Raw genomic sequence first — 16,513 nt, 5'->3', positions numbered from 1 at the left:
CAATCTGGTGAGCACCATACAGTAGCTGATGCACATCAGGTGGAAACAGGGACGTCCAAGGGAGACAGAAGTCTGAGGACTGCTGGATCCCAGGACTCAGCTGGATCCCAGTCAGATGCCCAGCCTCTGGACAAAGTTCTTCTAGAGTTGATGCAGATGATAGGACATCGCCATGCGATTCAGGACGGGATGGCAGTGAGATTCCAGTGAATGCATAACCGATTGGAGGAGTCACAGAGGCTTCGCTCGCAGGAGTTGTTGTTGACAATGCATGGCACCGAGGCCAATACTGCTAAGATGGTGACCGCCGTGCAAAACCTGGGCACGACGTCTGCCTCTGCGATGTCTATGGCCAAGGGCCTCGGCTTCAGGTCCCAGTCACTGAGGGACATGTCCCAGATGCAGTTGGATATTGCCGAGGCACCACAGAGCGTGGCTCAGTTACTGAGGAACATTGCTAAGGGCGTCGACACCATGGTGCAGACAATGGGGAGCCACCAGGACCGGCAGTGCCAGATGATTCGGGGGCCTTTGGAGCTCACTCCAGCTGCCCCTCCATCCCATGAAGTCCCCCAAGGCCCTATGGGGGCCATCAGGGAGGAGGAGGTACTGGAGGTCAATCTGGGGCCTGGCACCAAGCAGCCAACAACGGTTTCCAGTTCTTCCGAATCCACCCTGTTATGTTCATTGTTTTGTTCTCCAAGATAGCCAAAGTCGTAGTGTTGACAAAGAACATAAGGCTATATGTTTAAATCAAAACTAATTTATTTTACACTACTTAAATTGTGTTATGAATTTACACTACTTGAAATGGTTCGCACACTCTACTGAGTAACAGCTAACAAAATAATATTATTGAATCTATGATACAGTAATTAATTATCTCTCTAATATAGAACCTACACTCTAACTCAACTTCACATTGTCCTTCTACATCAACTTCTCCAACACCTACTGCCAGCATGCCTAGAGACGTAGCCTTTTATAAGACTACTCAATGATGCATCTAATGTTGATATACATGAACATCATCTTGTTAACCCTTTACTCTCCTGAGATTAGACATATCATTACACACCCCTCCTGACACCGGTGCATTTCAAGGGCAGCAGGCAGAATAGGGGGGAACGTCGACGCCGGTGGCACCGATAAGTCAGCTGGGTCCTCCACCTTCAGTCCCTCGAGAGGACATCCACCAAGGGCATCAAAGTCCACAGGGCGTGGAAAGCAACAGGTTGCCTCCACCTCTGATATGCATCCTGCGGAGACACCCAGATGTAACAGTAGACAAGAAAAGATCAAGAAGATTAAGGAGCACTGAGCAGGCCCAGGTGGGGGTAAGGTCACTATCTGTAGATAGGCGAAATGGAAATGCCAAATGTTTACTACAAAAACATGTAGCAGCTGATATTTCTGGATGAAGCCTCTGTCACGTAAATCTTCCCAGCCTGCACCCCCACGCCCTGTTGCCCTCCACTCCCCCGGGCACAGTGATCCAAGATCAAACACCCCTGTTGCAGACTCCGTTCAGAGGATGGCTATGGGCGTGCTGTCAGAAGAAAGACAGGAGTCAGCCTTTTGCAGAATCCGAGGAACACCAGAGTTAACCTCACAGCGAGTTATCATCACTCTCCTACCTAGTGATCCGCTGTCCCTGGAGTGATGATACACTCCTAAACAATCCTCTTATGGAGTGATCTGATATCTTCACACATCTTCTCTACTGAATAGAACTACACTCTTGTATGCTCAACCAATGCTTGTACCTATGTATTTACATTGTGTATTTATGTTTGCCCTATGTATTTTTTTCATGTATGGAATGATATGTCTGAACTGTACACAGAACAATACTTTTCACTGTACGTCGGTACCGTGACAATAAACAAATCCAAATCCACAGACCCTTGGGGGGTGGAACAGGGTGGTTGGGGAGGGAGCGGTGTGATGGCATGGCGGGGCGGAATTGGAGAGGAGGGAGTTGGGGATATTGGGGGAAATGGGGAAGGGGGGAAATGGGAGGAGGATGAGATTGGGGGAAGGAGGAAAATGGGGGGATGGGAAAAAGGAGGGAAATGGAGGGGGGGAGGAGGATTGGGGGGAGGAGGAGAAATGGGAGTGCCATTGAGCTGATGGACATAGCCTTGTCCTATGAGAATCTGGTGACAATGAGGCCTTTCTGAGCCTCCAGGTGTCTCAGGCCCTTGTCGCCACTTAACCTCCATCATCCTGCACCTCCTCCAGCTCCTTCCCGTGCTCATCTTTCATCCCCTCCTGGTCCGTCTCCTCCTCCTTCTCAGATGAGGCTGCATGTACCTCCTCCTCCTCCTCCAGCATGTTGCCCTGCTACTGTGCCAAGTTGTGGAGGGAATAGCAGATCAGTACAAAGCAGGGGAACCCTCTGGAGGGTGTACCTCAGGGTACCACCAGAGTGGTCCAGGCATCAGAACCGCATTTTCATCAATCCGATGCACCCTAAGTGACAGGAAAGGTGGCAGCATGGGCCTCATTATATCGGGCACCCTGCCTCGATCTCAGGCGTCCGCACCGGCGTCATCAGACAGGTCCTCAGCGCGTATCTCTTGGGGGATACCCAAGAGAAGAGGCAACCCGTCATCCTGGGGTGGTCTTCGAAGATGCTGGGTATCTCAGGGTGCCCCAGGATGTAGCTGTCATGCATGCTCCCTGGGTAGCAAGCACACACATGCATGATACAGAGGCAGTGGTCACACACAGTGAAACCCCTTCCTGTTAATAAAGGGCACACTCTGATGCCCCAGTGCCCGTAAGGCAACATGTGTGCGATCAAATGTTCCCATGGACCTAGGGTATCCCAGCGATGGTGGAGAATTCTGCATCCCGGGCACCTTGGAGGACCTGGTCCAGGTTGAAAGTGCTCAAGTCTGATGCCCGAGCATACAGAGAATCCGTGACCTCCCGTATGTACCTGTGAGCTGTAGATTGCCATATGCCACATAGGTTCCCACTCGAGCCTTGGAATGAACCTGTGCTATAGAAGTTAGGGCTGCGGTCACCTTCATGGTCACTGGGAGCCAGTGTCCTCCTTCTCCATGGGGTGTCAAGTCAGCGAAGATGTGACATAGGTGCCGCACTGTCTCTTTGTTGAGAAGGAGTCTTCTGCGTAACATGCTGTCTGTGATCTCATTGAAAGACCAACAACGCCTGTACAACTTGGGCTGTCACTGGCAACACCTTCTGGGTTTGTCCTGAGCCTAATGGGCGGCCGAATCTTCAGCATTTACGGCAGCCCCCTGCACATTGGGTGCCACACTTAGGTTGTTGAGACTATTTTGTTTATTAAACGGGCTGTGAAGTACTCTCACAACTAACAAGGCTAATTTGTCATTTTCAGCTTTCAGCTGTGAAGCTAAAGGCTGGTCACAGTCAGATGGAGTGAAGTTGACTTTCAGCATTGACGCCACAGTCGGGCTCTGTCCTGGAAGTGTTTGGTGGGAGAGACAGGCTTCACTTTGCCACTGTTATAGGTCTCCAAAATATTAAAAAATGCCTTGAAGGCCTCACAGACGCAAAGCCCCTCACAGCACGCGCTGGCCGCCCGCTCTCACCCAGGGGCGGCCCCCGACCTGGAACTCTTCAGCCCCTCAACAAAGTTCAACCTCCCCTGAGCAGTCTACTACCCCACCCATGCGCACTGGGCCAGTAGCTTTTGAGCTGCATAGAGAAAATGGAAATAGCTACTCACCTCCTTAATTAAGAATGGGATCAGGCCCTACAGCGGTGCCTTCTTGGTGGAACAAGCTGTCAAAATTAAACTTTTTAAATATACTTAAGTGGCCAGTTGGATAAGAAATCTGACACTGGGCCCTAACACCAGTCACAGCCTTAAGGAGTGAAAAACAAAAAACAATTCAGTGTCATTTATCGTTTATGTACGTAAGAAAATAAGAGTAAAATGTTCTCTTATCAGACTCTCTATCTCTCCACAGGTGATTTGCACGGTCTTTTGCCCTGGTCCAGGATGAAAAGTTTGAGAATCACTACTCTAATGAGACAAATACTCTGTTCACCCCAACTGCATCAGTTAGTCCCAAAGGATGTCCTACATGCATGATGTCCAACAATGCCTAATATTTGACAGGAATGCCTCAGGCAGCATTGCCTATTGTGTGAGATATTGTTCCAATAACAAAGAAATAGTAAAAAAGGCTGATATTGTATCCCTAATCAGTAGGTCCTCAAATGGTCCTGATACATAATCATCCAGAAATTTTAGTTGAACAGCCCTGAAACAAGTGATGGACAAAATAATTCCAAATCATTTCTTCTGATATACTATTACTGTTTATTCTGTTCATGCCAGTACTACAACAGGAACTAAAGTATATTTTCCCCCTTTAAGGGGAGGCACGGCGGCGCAATGGTTAGCACTGCTGCCTCACGGTGCCGAGGACTCGGGTTTGATCCCCGCCCCAAGTCACTGTCCGTGTGGACTTTGCACATTCTCCCCGTGTCTGCGTGGGTTTCACCTCCACAACTGCAAAAGATGTGCTGGGTAGGTGGATTGACCACACTAAATTGTGCCTTAGGTGGAAAAATGTATTAAAAAAAAACATGTATGCTTGCCAGAGAGGAACAGATATTGTGCAATGCAGTAATAGTTGGTGTCCAGCAGAGGACATCTGTGGCACACAGTGTACAGACCTTGTTTGAGTTCATCCATGCTGAAGCGATGTACTCTCAGATTGTGTAGAACTTCAGCATTCATCTGTCTGTATGTGGCAATATCATTTCCATAGATGCCATTCAAGAGCACTCCATGGGCAGGAGGTCTAATCACAGAGAAGATCAGTGCATCATGAGGTATATCCAGATCAACTGCATTCAGCACTCCAGGACCAATCTCACAGATATCACCCTCAATTATCTGCATAAAAACATTTTAATTGATATGAAGTCACTAATCGATACACACCAGAATTCAAATTCCAAATTTTCTCAACGTGCATTATGTTATAGATATTGCATGTTATTGAAAATATGCAGTTGGAATTTCAGAGCAACTGCAGAATTATTCTGCTGCAGGGAACACTTAATTTAGAGTGGAACTCAGATTGTCTGGGTTTTGCCTCCATTAGGTTCCTCAAAATCTTCATTGGAGGCCAGGTGGGTGACCTTTCTTTCCTGACTTTGGGAGCATGTCAGCAACATTCACAAGTTACAAAAACAATTTGCATTGATGTGGTACACTTAATGCAGAAATAGATTTCAAGGGGCAAAAATTGTTTGCTGAGCCAAAGGGTAACTGAGTTCCCAAATGTTTGTCCAAAGAGATGACTTTTATGGAGGGCATGAAAGGAAGGGATAGAGATTGGAGGCAGGAGGGTTCAGAGAGAGAGAGAGAAAAAGAGAGAGTACCAGGTTGAAGAGACAGTGGGTTGAAAGGAGAGTGGATGTACAAATACCAGAGTCAGGAATGGAAAGTTTAGGGGAAAGGTAGAGCTAAAGGAATTTACAGGAAAAGGGAGGGATGAGATCATGGAGGGAGCTAAACATTTGTAATTTTAAACTGAAGACATTTGTAAAGAATTGTTTGTCTTGTTAACATTCAAAACAGATGTATAATTTAATCGTAGTTCGGGAGGATATGAACAAAATTGCATTCAGATGTATAAGGTACATGTATGGCAAAAATCTGAAATACCACAATTTTTAAAGAATATCATGTCAACTTAACTATATTTGCGCAGAGAAAGAACCACTCAAAAGTTAACACTATTGGAATTAGAAAATACATGAATCCATGGTGATATATCATTATTCTGTCTAAGCACAGCACAATATATATGTTATAGATGACAGATATATAACATCCATTGGCTTGCTCCTCTTCTCTAAAATTATACAGGTTATTTGTAATGGGAGGTTCATTACCGGAAAGAATGCAGCAGTTTGTATACCGCACTGAGTTTTATTATAATACCATAGCTCAAACACTGAACAAACATACTGGAAAATAATGTTTGAGCTTCGCTTCAAATATTATTGGCAAATGTTTTAACTAGCCCATTATCTCTCACCTACATGCAACCTTACCTGAAGTAATTCAATAAAAAATGAACAGAATGCAAAATATTCATGAATTTGAATGTGACACAAGTTCACCAAGGCAATTTTTTTTACTGCTGTGGGGTGGTAGATTGTAAATTTATGAAAATACTTTTTTAAAGAAAATATTGATTAGCAATTTTTGTGCTCTTAATTTTGCTTTGTCACACTGGCACAGAAACTGTGCAGCATGGAAAACCGGCATCAGGAATTTCTTCCAAAATTCTCTCAAGTAACTATTGTAACTGCAGTGGAAATTTGGATACACCACATAAGTGGGGCTTCAGTTGATCTTCTGCTCAAGGTACAGCAACCAGTCAGGAGGTATTTTCAACAAAACTTACAAACTTCTCAAAATGTACCAGGGAATTAGTGATTTCCATTCTCTATTAAATTCATTTCTCAACCTCAGTGACAATGTCAAGTCACAGTGGAATGTGGGAGAGCTGGTAGATAATAGCAGAACTTAAGCCAGTATACATCCATATAGATCTTTCAGACTTAAAGAGAAAGAAATTCATGCCTGAAGATTAACTAAAGCTGGTTACAGTATATGGATACCCTCAAAATTCATGACAGACCATTTCAGCCACATCTGGTCACTTCCAGTTGGTTTTGCCTGCTTCCAGTGTGGCCAGTGTGCTCCATGTTGGGATAGGTTCCAGCACATGTGTGCCCCGCATGCACTGCAAACATGCCAACTGGCCAGATTGTGATGCCAAACAACCATTCCAACTGGTATATCACATGTTTTTGAAACTTGTACTGTACAGGTCCATTACTTTCATGCATTATCCACTCACAAAAGAGACTGCGCCCAGCTGAAAGAGGGTCCTCCACCAGTACTAGATAGCTATCTGACTTGCAGATCAGGTGATTTTGACTCACTTCTACTATTGACAAGTTTGTGGAAGTATTATGGATTGTTTTTGGAGATGTTGTGGTGATTTGCTAGATTTGACAAAGAATGTCGTTGCATCCTTACAGAGAGGCCAGAGAGGCCTTGATGGCTTGTCCACACAAAGGCTGCAACACGTAAGGGGCTGTTAAGGCAGTTCCTCTGGAATCTGGTGCAAAGGTTGTGGAGAGGGGAAACTCTGAACATAGGGAGGAAGGGGAGGGAAAAAGGTAGGGAGGAGCCATCTGTGATATATGGGTATGGCAAATATGGGGTTAATGTGGGACTGAGTACATTGCCACCCAGACAGTGATGTAAGAGAGCGCATGACCCACACCCAGGTGAATGTTGAACAGTCACATGTACCAGCAAATGTGGAGACAGCTCCGAGGTGTATATTTGTAAATATTTGTATATTTGTAAGTAGTTATAAAAGTTAATAAAGTTTTACAGTTAACCTATTGATGACTATGAAGATTTTTCAGGCCTACTGAACTGTAACCAACACCTTATAACATGTAGCAGCTTGTGGAAAAAACACAAAACTTCACAGAAAATGCAGAGTTAAACCAAATGATGGAAAGCTAAGAAAATATTTAATAAACAATTCGGACATGAAAAGGAGCTCGAGAAGTAGAGGTGCAAAGTAGAAATTGCCAAGAGAAAGCTCCAAAGAAAGGCCTGGAAGCTGAAGGCAGAAATTTTAAATTCCTTCCTGCAGCTGGCTCTATTGCATCTTCTTCAGAGAGCCGGCTTCAAATGCCAGAAACCTAGCAGGGATGAGCTAAATCTTTTAGAATCCCAAACTACAGCAAGTCATGAGAAATATTTAAATTATTAAGAGTCAGAAGTGCAGTTTGAAAATACCTATTGCTAAAACCCAATCCCCACATCGTGTCCAAGATTGCTTCAAAATGGGAAAATAATTAGTGAAACATGCCAGGGGAATCACAACTTCTAAACTCAGCTGTGAGCAAAAAGAAAAACCAGGATTCAACAAATTCATGACTTTAAAATAAAAAGCAAGAAAATTCTGCAGTCAGCCGATCCAGGCAGTCATTGCAGAAAATTGTTTTTCAGCCTGAGCGTGATTGCCTAAACCAGAAAGCTTGGGAAATCCTTTTGTCTCCAAATGAAAAATAATGCGATCTTGAAATTCAGAAATCTCTTAAAGCAGAGCCTACACTTGTAAATATTTGACCATGGATCAGAACTCCACACTTCCAGAACAAATTGGTCTTAACCCAAGGCAAAACCTAATTAAAAATTGGACCTCCTGGAGAATAACATTTCTAACCTACCAAAGTCCAATTAGAGAGTCAATCAAAGACCAGATTAATACATTTTTATATTGGTTTTGTAAATATGTTGGTGAAGTAATCCTAGCAGTGCACTGATGAGTCCTCAATCATCTTCAATGAAATACTAAAAGCTTTTGGCAAATTCTTTAACCATCAAGTTGTGGAATTCATGAAGCTTAAAAAGACAGATGGAAACATCCCAGTAAATCTCCAAAAGCACAAGAAACACTTCCTGAACAAACCACACAAGAGCGCTAGAGTGGCAAAGAATTTTCTGCAAGTCCCAAAAACATGGACAGGGTTCTCCGTCGGCCGATGCTGAAATCGGGAAAGGTGAATCTGTCTTAATGCCGAAAACGTGGTGGATGCCGAGTTCACGCCAAATCGCAATTCTCCAGTGCCTCAACAGCGGCATCAATGCACTCCACTCCACACGTACAGTAAATGCCGTTTGCATATCATTAGCAGGCATGACCCGGTTCTCCACGGCCTCCGCGACTCTTTGCCTCCACTGGGGGAAATTCTCAATGGCGAGGTTCACTTGTGCTTTTAAAAAAATAGGAAACAGGCGCCGTGCCTGATGAGGAAGCGCGAGGAGGTAGGACATATAGAGGCGCGACTGTGGGCTGCCGGAAAGTCACTGGTTGGGCTGGCTGGGAGTGGAGGGGGCCCTGCCAGGGCATGGGGAGGGGTTGACGGGGGGGGGGTGGGGGGGGAGGGGGATGGGCCGTGGGGTATAACAGGTATTGTGGTGTTGGGTGCTCTGGTGCACAGATGAGCCAACACAGTTGTATGTGGTACAACTCTATTTTATTATAACTCTTATAATACAGTTTGTTCTGGATACTCTGCACGTGCTGTCTCCCTGAGTGTGTTTGGCAACAGATGTGTCCTGGTTCTCCTCTGCAGCTAATACTGACCACCGGGGGTCGTGTCTGTGCTTTTATATCTTTCTGTCATTGGTTGTGGTGTTGTGTGTTCTGATTTGTCTGTTGGTGTGTCTATCATGATGTGTGTGTTTGAATATCATGACATCCCCCCTTTTTACAAAGATATGTGCCTACGTGGTTATAAATATAATTGTGTCGTGAGTGCATCGAAGAGTGTGTGTGTGTGTTATGTACAGCGTGTGTATATGACGTAACTATTTACATGGGGCGATGTCGGGTGCGTCACACTAACAAGGTTGTACCATAACAAAACTTGGATGCGAGAGAAAAAAAAAAACTTGAACATTGGTCTGGTCAGACGATATCTGGAACAATAAACAACAACAGGTTATAATACAGAAGTGTTTGACTTTTTGAACGTATGAACAGCGTTATAAGTCCAGTCTAATGGGTGACCGCCTCAAGAATGGGCTGGTCCTCAAGCCGGTTCAGCTGTGGAGATTTGGGGTCACACTGGTTCACCTTGGACTGTTGGAGGTGATGCTGTTGCCGAAGTCTCTACTTTACCATTTGTTGTACTTCTTGCAGTGCTTGGTTTTTTCATTCGTGCAAATATAACATTCAACATCTTTGTTAGTGGTGCCTTGGCTGTGGTTTGGTTCTGGTGGCGATGGAAGGGGCATGATCCGTGGCATCTCCACGAAGTCATCCTTGGGAACCAGTGGAGGATCCGGCGTGTGCGTACGGTTCAGTTGCGAGCGTGGAAGGCGGCGCAAAGCTCGCTGATTGCGCCTACGCACCAATCCATCCGCCCTGCATGCCAGGAACAAGGTGGAGTCTTTTTCTTTTTATGTTTGTGGTGGACGGCATCTTGTAGCCGATGGGTCGTTGCCATCGAAGTAGCACCATCACTAATATCATGCAAGGCGATGACTGTGCCAGATGTGAAAGTTGGCCGAGACCGTGTACGCTGGTTCCGGCCACCTGCTGTGCCGGAAGGGCGACTCCGCAGAGAAACGTCGAAGCATGTCGCCTTGGAGAGAGAATTGTTGCTCGCATCAACGTCTGGCGATGGCGCGAATTGGTGTGTCCATCTTGGACCGCCGGTGCTGGTTGCCACTGCCGACCCAGTGGGACTGCCACGCGATCCATTCCCTGTCGCCGTGGCATCCGCCGTCACCCTGAGCGTGCCATCACCGAGGCCGCGACACCGCCCGTCCGGAGCAAGGTCTGGCGTGCGCGAATCAGAGTCGGCGCTTGGCTGCTCCCCATCTGGAGTCCGGTCTGCCTTCCGTCGATGCCCCCCGTCCGGAGTCCCAACAGGTTCACTGGAGGCAGCCGAGATTCCCTGAAGCTGCACTTCTGGAGTCGGAACATGCAGGAATGCACCAACCAGTGGAGAGGGCCGAGCCATCGAGGGTGGAAGCGGTGCGCTGCCACCGCAGTCGTCAGTGGTCCCACCGTGATCGTCGAGTGCCTCGGTACGCACTAGGCGAGGTCTGTCACCTTGCACCTTTTGCATGGGAAGTGGGATGCTGTCGTCACTCGTCTCACATCCCGTGGATAGATCCTCATTAGCAGCTTGCTGTTCACTAGGGTTGGGTAAATTGTCAGAGTTTTCACATGGTGGTGCACACCATGTCGGTGGACTGTCATTGTCTTGCCGTTGTCCTTCATTTGGGCTTTTCTTCTTTGAAATTTTAAATCTTCCCCCAGACATTGCAGAACCTTGTTTATTACCCCCAAATTCTCCCATAGGTATGGTCTCGAATATAGGATCCAATGTTTCTATCGACATTGTACTATTTTCCAAAGAACATTCCGTTTCACTTTTCTTCTCAGGTGCCTCATATGTATCTTTGTCTAATGTACATGCCTTCATGGTCTCTGGGTCTGATTTTGCTGGGACTGGCATGGTCACAGTCTCTCTTTTACTGTTCTCAATTGCCCACATTATACTCCCCATACATAACTGCTTAATCACTGGGGTTAGTGTGGTACAATGGATAATCGGGTCGACCTTATCTGCATCTTCACCATTAGTGGAAAGCACACTTGAAACTGCTGTGGGTTTTAAATTCGTTATCTGGCTACTCGATGTCGGTGTCCTCAGGATTCTTGCTCCAATGTTCTGCTCAATAATCAGTGGAGCGTGTATAGGTTCAATGCAATTAATGTTCCCCTCAAGGTTTGAAGAGTCATTACTGACTAACTGCTGGTCTCCGAAGTTGGGATTTTGCGGTGTTGTGTTGAAGGGAGACATTTGTCCCTGCTGTAGATATGATTCAGGTTGTGTTATTTCCATTACCTGAGGATCAATGTCTTGTCCATTTTTTCGATCCGTACTAAAACACTGGCAATTCTCAGTCTGCTCCTTGCAAGTTAAACATTCAATTAATTTCGTTAGCAAATCCTCAGCATCCTTCTGTGGCCGTGCAGCATTATTAATCTCTGTTCGGCTATAATGATCCTGAAGGTCAGCGCATAAACCTTTTTTCTTCGGGCTTGGACGAGGCGATTCCTTTGGCTTGTCTTCAGTTGGGCTTGAACAGTCTTCAGCGCTGTGCCCTTCATTGTAGCATGAGAGACCGTCATATTCATGCTGCTGTGTAGTGGAGCATGGTAGGCTGTTATAGCCTTCTTGCTGTTCACGTGAGCATGGCAGACTTGCATCGTCTGCCGCTGGTTGGTCAGGAGAGGTTGCTAGACCCTCATGGTCTTGTTCCTGCAAGGACTGCGCTCTGGAGTCTTGCGTTCCTTCCATCGTGGAGTCCGTCCACGAGCTCTCTGTGGAGGCTTTGTGACACTGGAGTCACTTCTTGTTCGTGCAAGGACTGCGCTCTGGAGTCTTGCGTTGCTTCTATCGTGGAGGCTGTCCACGAGCTCTCTGTGGAGGCTTGTGACACTGGAGTCACTTCCTGTTCGTGCAAGGACTGCGCTCTGGAGTCTTGCATTGCTTCTATCGTGGAGGCTGTCCACGAGCTCTCTGTGGAGGCTTGTGACACTGGAGTCACTTCTTGTTCGTGCAAGGACTGCGCTCTGGAGTCTTGCGTTGCCTCTATCGTGGAGGCTGTCCACGAGCTCTCTGTGGAGGCTTGTGACACTGGAGTCACTTCTTGTCCGTGCAAGGACTGCGCTCTGGAGTCTTGCATTTCTGCAATTGTGGAGTCTGTCCACGAGCTTGCTGTGGAAGCTTGTGACACTGGAGTCACTTCTGGTTCATGCGAGGACTGCACTCTGGAGTCTTGCATGTCTTCTTTCATAGAGTCGGGAACGTTGAGCGGGACGTGGACCACGCTCTGTGTGGCAGCAGGGCACTCTCCGTGTGCTTGCACCGCTCCCTGTCTGTTAATGTCAGGCTGCAGCATCATCCGGCACTGATAAGTTGGAACGTCATATCTGCTGGATTGAAGATCCTCAAATCCGAAAAATGAATCCGCATCTGCGTCGGATTCAATGTGGGGGCCGCCAATGTGCAACACGAAAGGTTCGTCCGAGTCATAGTCATATAGGACCACGGAGCTATCATTGGGCTCGAGGTCCGGAAACACTGTAAAGATCGTCATCGAAGTATTCAAGGTCGGAATCATCGGCTTGTGCGTAGGTAACTGCTTGTCGGAGGGTTCTTCGGAGGTCAAATTCATCTCCTGGGTCAATTTGCAGCACTGTGCTGTCATTCCAGGTGAGGGAAGGTTGTTTTACAGCTTTAACAGATTTTTGTTTTTTTGATTTGGGACGTTTCCCTTTTAAATTGGATTTGGGACGTTTCCCCTTTAAATTGGTGCAGTCTGGGGCCTCTGACATCCTGACGCTCGGTATGTAGCACGTAGGAAGCGACTGCGCATGCTCAGATCGCTGTTCCTTTACCGATGGCCGTTTTCTTGACTGCGCATGCGCAGCATCTCGCGCATGCGCAAACGAAACTTCCGGTTCTGCGCACTGCTCGCGCAACTGTGCTAGCGTTATACCTTTAGCAAGATGGCCGCCGACCTCGACCCAGCCTTCTCTCAGGCCCGGGATTTTGGCTTCTGGGAATTCGGGCTCCGGGATCCCAGCCACGAGGTGAGTACTGCAGCTTTTCTTACCTTTATTTGCCGATTGGATTGCGTTTTCTTCACAGTACTTGGAGAATTTGTCCAGGACTGCCTGGTAATCGTACCTTTGCTGCCTCCTGAAGAACCTGAACCTTCTGAATATTTCTCTTGCCCTTGCACCGGCGACGGTGAGGAGAAATTCAATTTTTTCGCTATCATCCAGGTCTTGGAGTTCAGCTGCCACCAGGAACAATTCGAACATTTGCCGGAATCGCCGCCAGTTTTCGCGGAGATCGCCGTAGCACTGGAGCGGCTGCGGAACCGGGAGCTCTATCATTTTGCCTGGGCACTGCTGGTTGTCTGTGTACACTGAGGTATGCCGGCAGGTATCGATCCACTTCTGTACCATGTGGTGTTGGGTGCTCTGGTGCACAGATGAGCCAACACAGTTGTATGTGGTACAACTCTATTTTATTATAACTTTTATAATACAGTTCGTTCTGGATACTCTGCACGTGCTGTCTCCCTGAGTGTGTTTGGCAACAGATGTGTCCTGGTTCTCCTCTGCAGCTAATACTGACCACCGGGGGTCGTGTCTGTGCTTTTATATCTTTCTGTCATTGGTTGTGGTGTTGTGTGTTCTGATTTGTCTGTTGGTGTGTCTATCATGATGTGTGTGTTTGAATATCATGACAGGTATGATAATATAGTCCATTTTGTTTTTGTTTTTCTTCCTCCAACTGAAATCCTTCTCGATTGACAATCTCTTTGAACAAGAAGGTCTCTGCACGATCTGTCCATTTCTCTACGCCTCGGCATTTCTCTTTAAAGTCAGATACTTTAGTTCAATCTGATCACAGATTCCCTTGTAATTCTCCAACACATGAGCATTGGTGATCACAGCTTTCAAGCAGTCAAATGCCTGTTGAAAGTCCGCTGTCCAGTGAAATTTTTGACGTGTCTTCAGCAGGTCCATCAGTGGAGCAACCATGCTACAAAAAGTTTGCACAAATGTTTGATCAAATCCACTCATGCCAAGAAATCGCATTATTTCTCTTGGTCTTGAAGAAAGCGGAAACTCCTCAATAACTGTTGGTTTCACATCCCGTGTGACCGTTCGACCCTGTCCAATTGTATGGTCAAGGAAAGTGACTTGGGCTTTTCCAAATTCACTGTTGGCTAGGTTTATCACCAAACCCGCCTCCTGAAGTCGATCGCATAACTCCATCAGATGTTTTAAATGTTCTGTCCATGTCTGGCTGAAAATTACCAGATCGTCGAGGTATACCGCACAATAGGGTCAACCTGAAACAAATTTGTTAGTTAACCGTTGAAATGTGGCTGGGGCGCTTTTCATGCTAAATGGCATAACTTTGAATTGGTATATACCATCTGGAGTCACAAAAGCTGAAATCTCCTTTGCCCTTTCGGATAAAGGTACTTGCCAGTAACCTTTAAGTATATCCAGTTTGGAATTAAAAGCTGATTGTCCCACTTTCTCAATGCAATCCTCCAAATGTGGGATAAGATAAGAGTCCATTCTTGTAACTGCATTAACCTTTCTATAGTCCACACACAACCGTTGGGTACCATCTGGTTTTGGTACCATCACTATGGGTGAGCTCCATTGGCTGTAACCCGCTTCAATTATGCAATTTTTAAGCATACTCGCAATCTCTTTGTTAACCTGTGCAAATTTTAAAGGGTTAAGTCGATATGGATGTTGTTTGATTGGAACAGCATTTCCCACATCTACATCATGGATTGCCATTTTAGTACTTCCTAATTTATCTCCACAAACTTGCCCATGTGATATCAATAACTCATTCAGGTCAGTTCGTTTCTCCTCTGGAAGGTAACTCAACAATTTATCCCAATTTTTAAGAACATCCTCGTTGTCCAATTTAATTTGAGGTATGTCAAATTCCAAGTCATCTGGATTCGGTTTGTCACTTTGAGATAGAATCATTACAACCTCCTCCTTTTTCTCTCCTTCCCTTTCAATGTACCTTTTAAGCATATTTACATGACACACTCGGTGAGTTTTCCTTCTGTCTGGCGTTTTTACCACAAAATTCACCTCACTTAATTTCCTTTCAATCTGATACAGTCCACAAAACCTTGCTTTTAACGGTTCACCTACCACTGGTAATAGCACTAAAACTTTATCTCCACTGGCAAAACTACGAATTTGGATTTCTTGTCCACTACCCGTTTCATCACATTTAGTACAACTTTTAAATGTTGTCTAGCCAATTCACCTGCTCTATTTAATCGTTCCCTAAAATTTGACGCGTAATCCAATAATGTAATTTCCGATTTCTCACTCATCAATTTGTCCTTCAGCAATTTAAGTGGTCCTCTTACCTCATGACCAAAGATTAGTTCAAAAGGACTGAATTTGGTTGACTCATTAGGTGCATCCCTAATTGCAAACAGTACGAATAGAATTCCTTTATCCCAATCCTATGGATAATCTTGACAATAAGCCCTCAACATTGTCTTTCATGTCTGATGCAACCTTCTGGATGGTACGCAGTTGATTTAAATTGTTTTATTTCTAAGCTATGCATAACTTCTTTGAATAACCTTGAGGTAAAATTCGATCCTTGATCCGATTGTATTTCTGTGGGTAGTCCATATCTAGTAGAGAATTTAAGTACCTCCTCCACAATCTTTTTAGCTGCAATATTACATACTGGAATGGCCTCTGGAAACCTAGTAGACACATCCATTATAGTCAAAAGATATTGATCCCCACTTTTCATTTTAGGAAGCGGTCCTACGCAATCAATTAAGACCCTTGTAAAAGGTTCCTCAAATGCTGGAATGGGTATTAAGGGCGCTGGTTTTATCACTGCTTGAGGCTTCCCTATCACTTGACATGTGTGACATGACTTGCAAAATTTAACTACATCTTTATGTAGTCCAGGCCAATAAAAATGTTTTTGTATTTTAGCTTGAGTTTTCCTTATTCCCAAATGACCTCCCACTGGTACCTCATGTGCAATTCGCAACATCTCCTTTCTATACCCTACCGGCAATACTACCTGATGACTTTCTGCCCACTTTTCATCCGCCTGCATATGTAAAGGTCTCCATTTTCTCATCAAGACATCACTTTTACAGTAATAACACTCTGGTATACACGCAGATTCCTCTTCCATGTGTGCTTTCTGATACATCCAGTTGATTTCTCTATCTTTTAGTTGTAACTCCGCCAATTTTCCTGAACTAAAAATATCCGCCTCATCCTCCACCTGTTCTTGTTCTTTTTCAACCATCTGATCAAAAATTGTTTCT

At 45.6% G+C, this 16,513-nt stretch overlaps 1 protein-coding gene across 1 annotated transcript in view; it reads right to left on the bottom strand.

Annotated features, from left to right (window-relative positions):
* Nucleotides 1-16,513, bottom strand: part of frem1b (Fras1 related extracellular matrix 1b) — a 377,590-nt gene that overhangs the window by 109,807 nt on the left and 251,270 nt on the right. The window contains exon 20 of the mRNA XM_072510980.1: nucleotides 4,684-4,906. Within this exon, the coding sequence (XP_072367081.1) occupies nucleotides 4,684-4,906 (223 nt within the window). The remainder of the gene's footprint in view (nucleotides 1-4,683; nucleotides 4,907-16,513) is intronic.

This window comes from Scyliorhinus torazame, chromosome 7 (genome assembly GCF_047496885.1).
Source record: "Scyliorhinus torazame isolate Kashiwa2021f chromosome 7, sScyTor2.1, whole genome shotgun sequence".
Taxonomy (NCBI): Eukaryota; Metazoa; Chordata; class Chondrichthyes; order Carcharhiniformes; family Scyliorhinidae; genus Scyliorhinus; species Scyliorhinus torazame.
Note: the sequence above shows the minus strand (reverse complement) of the source record. Positions and strands in the feature narration are given on the sequence as shown.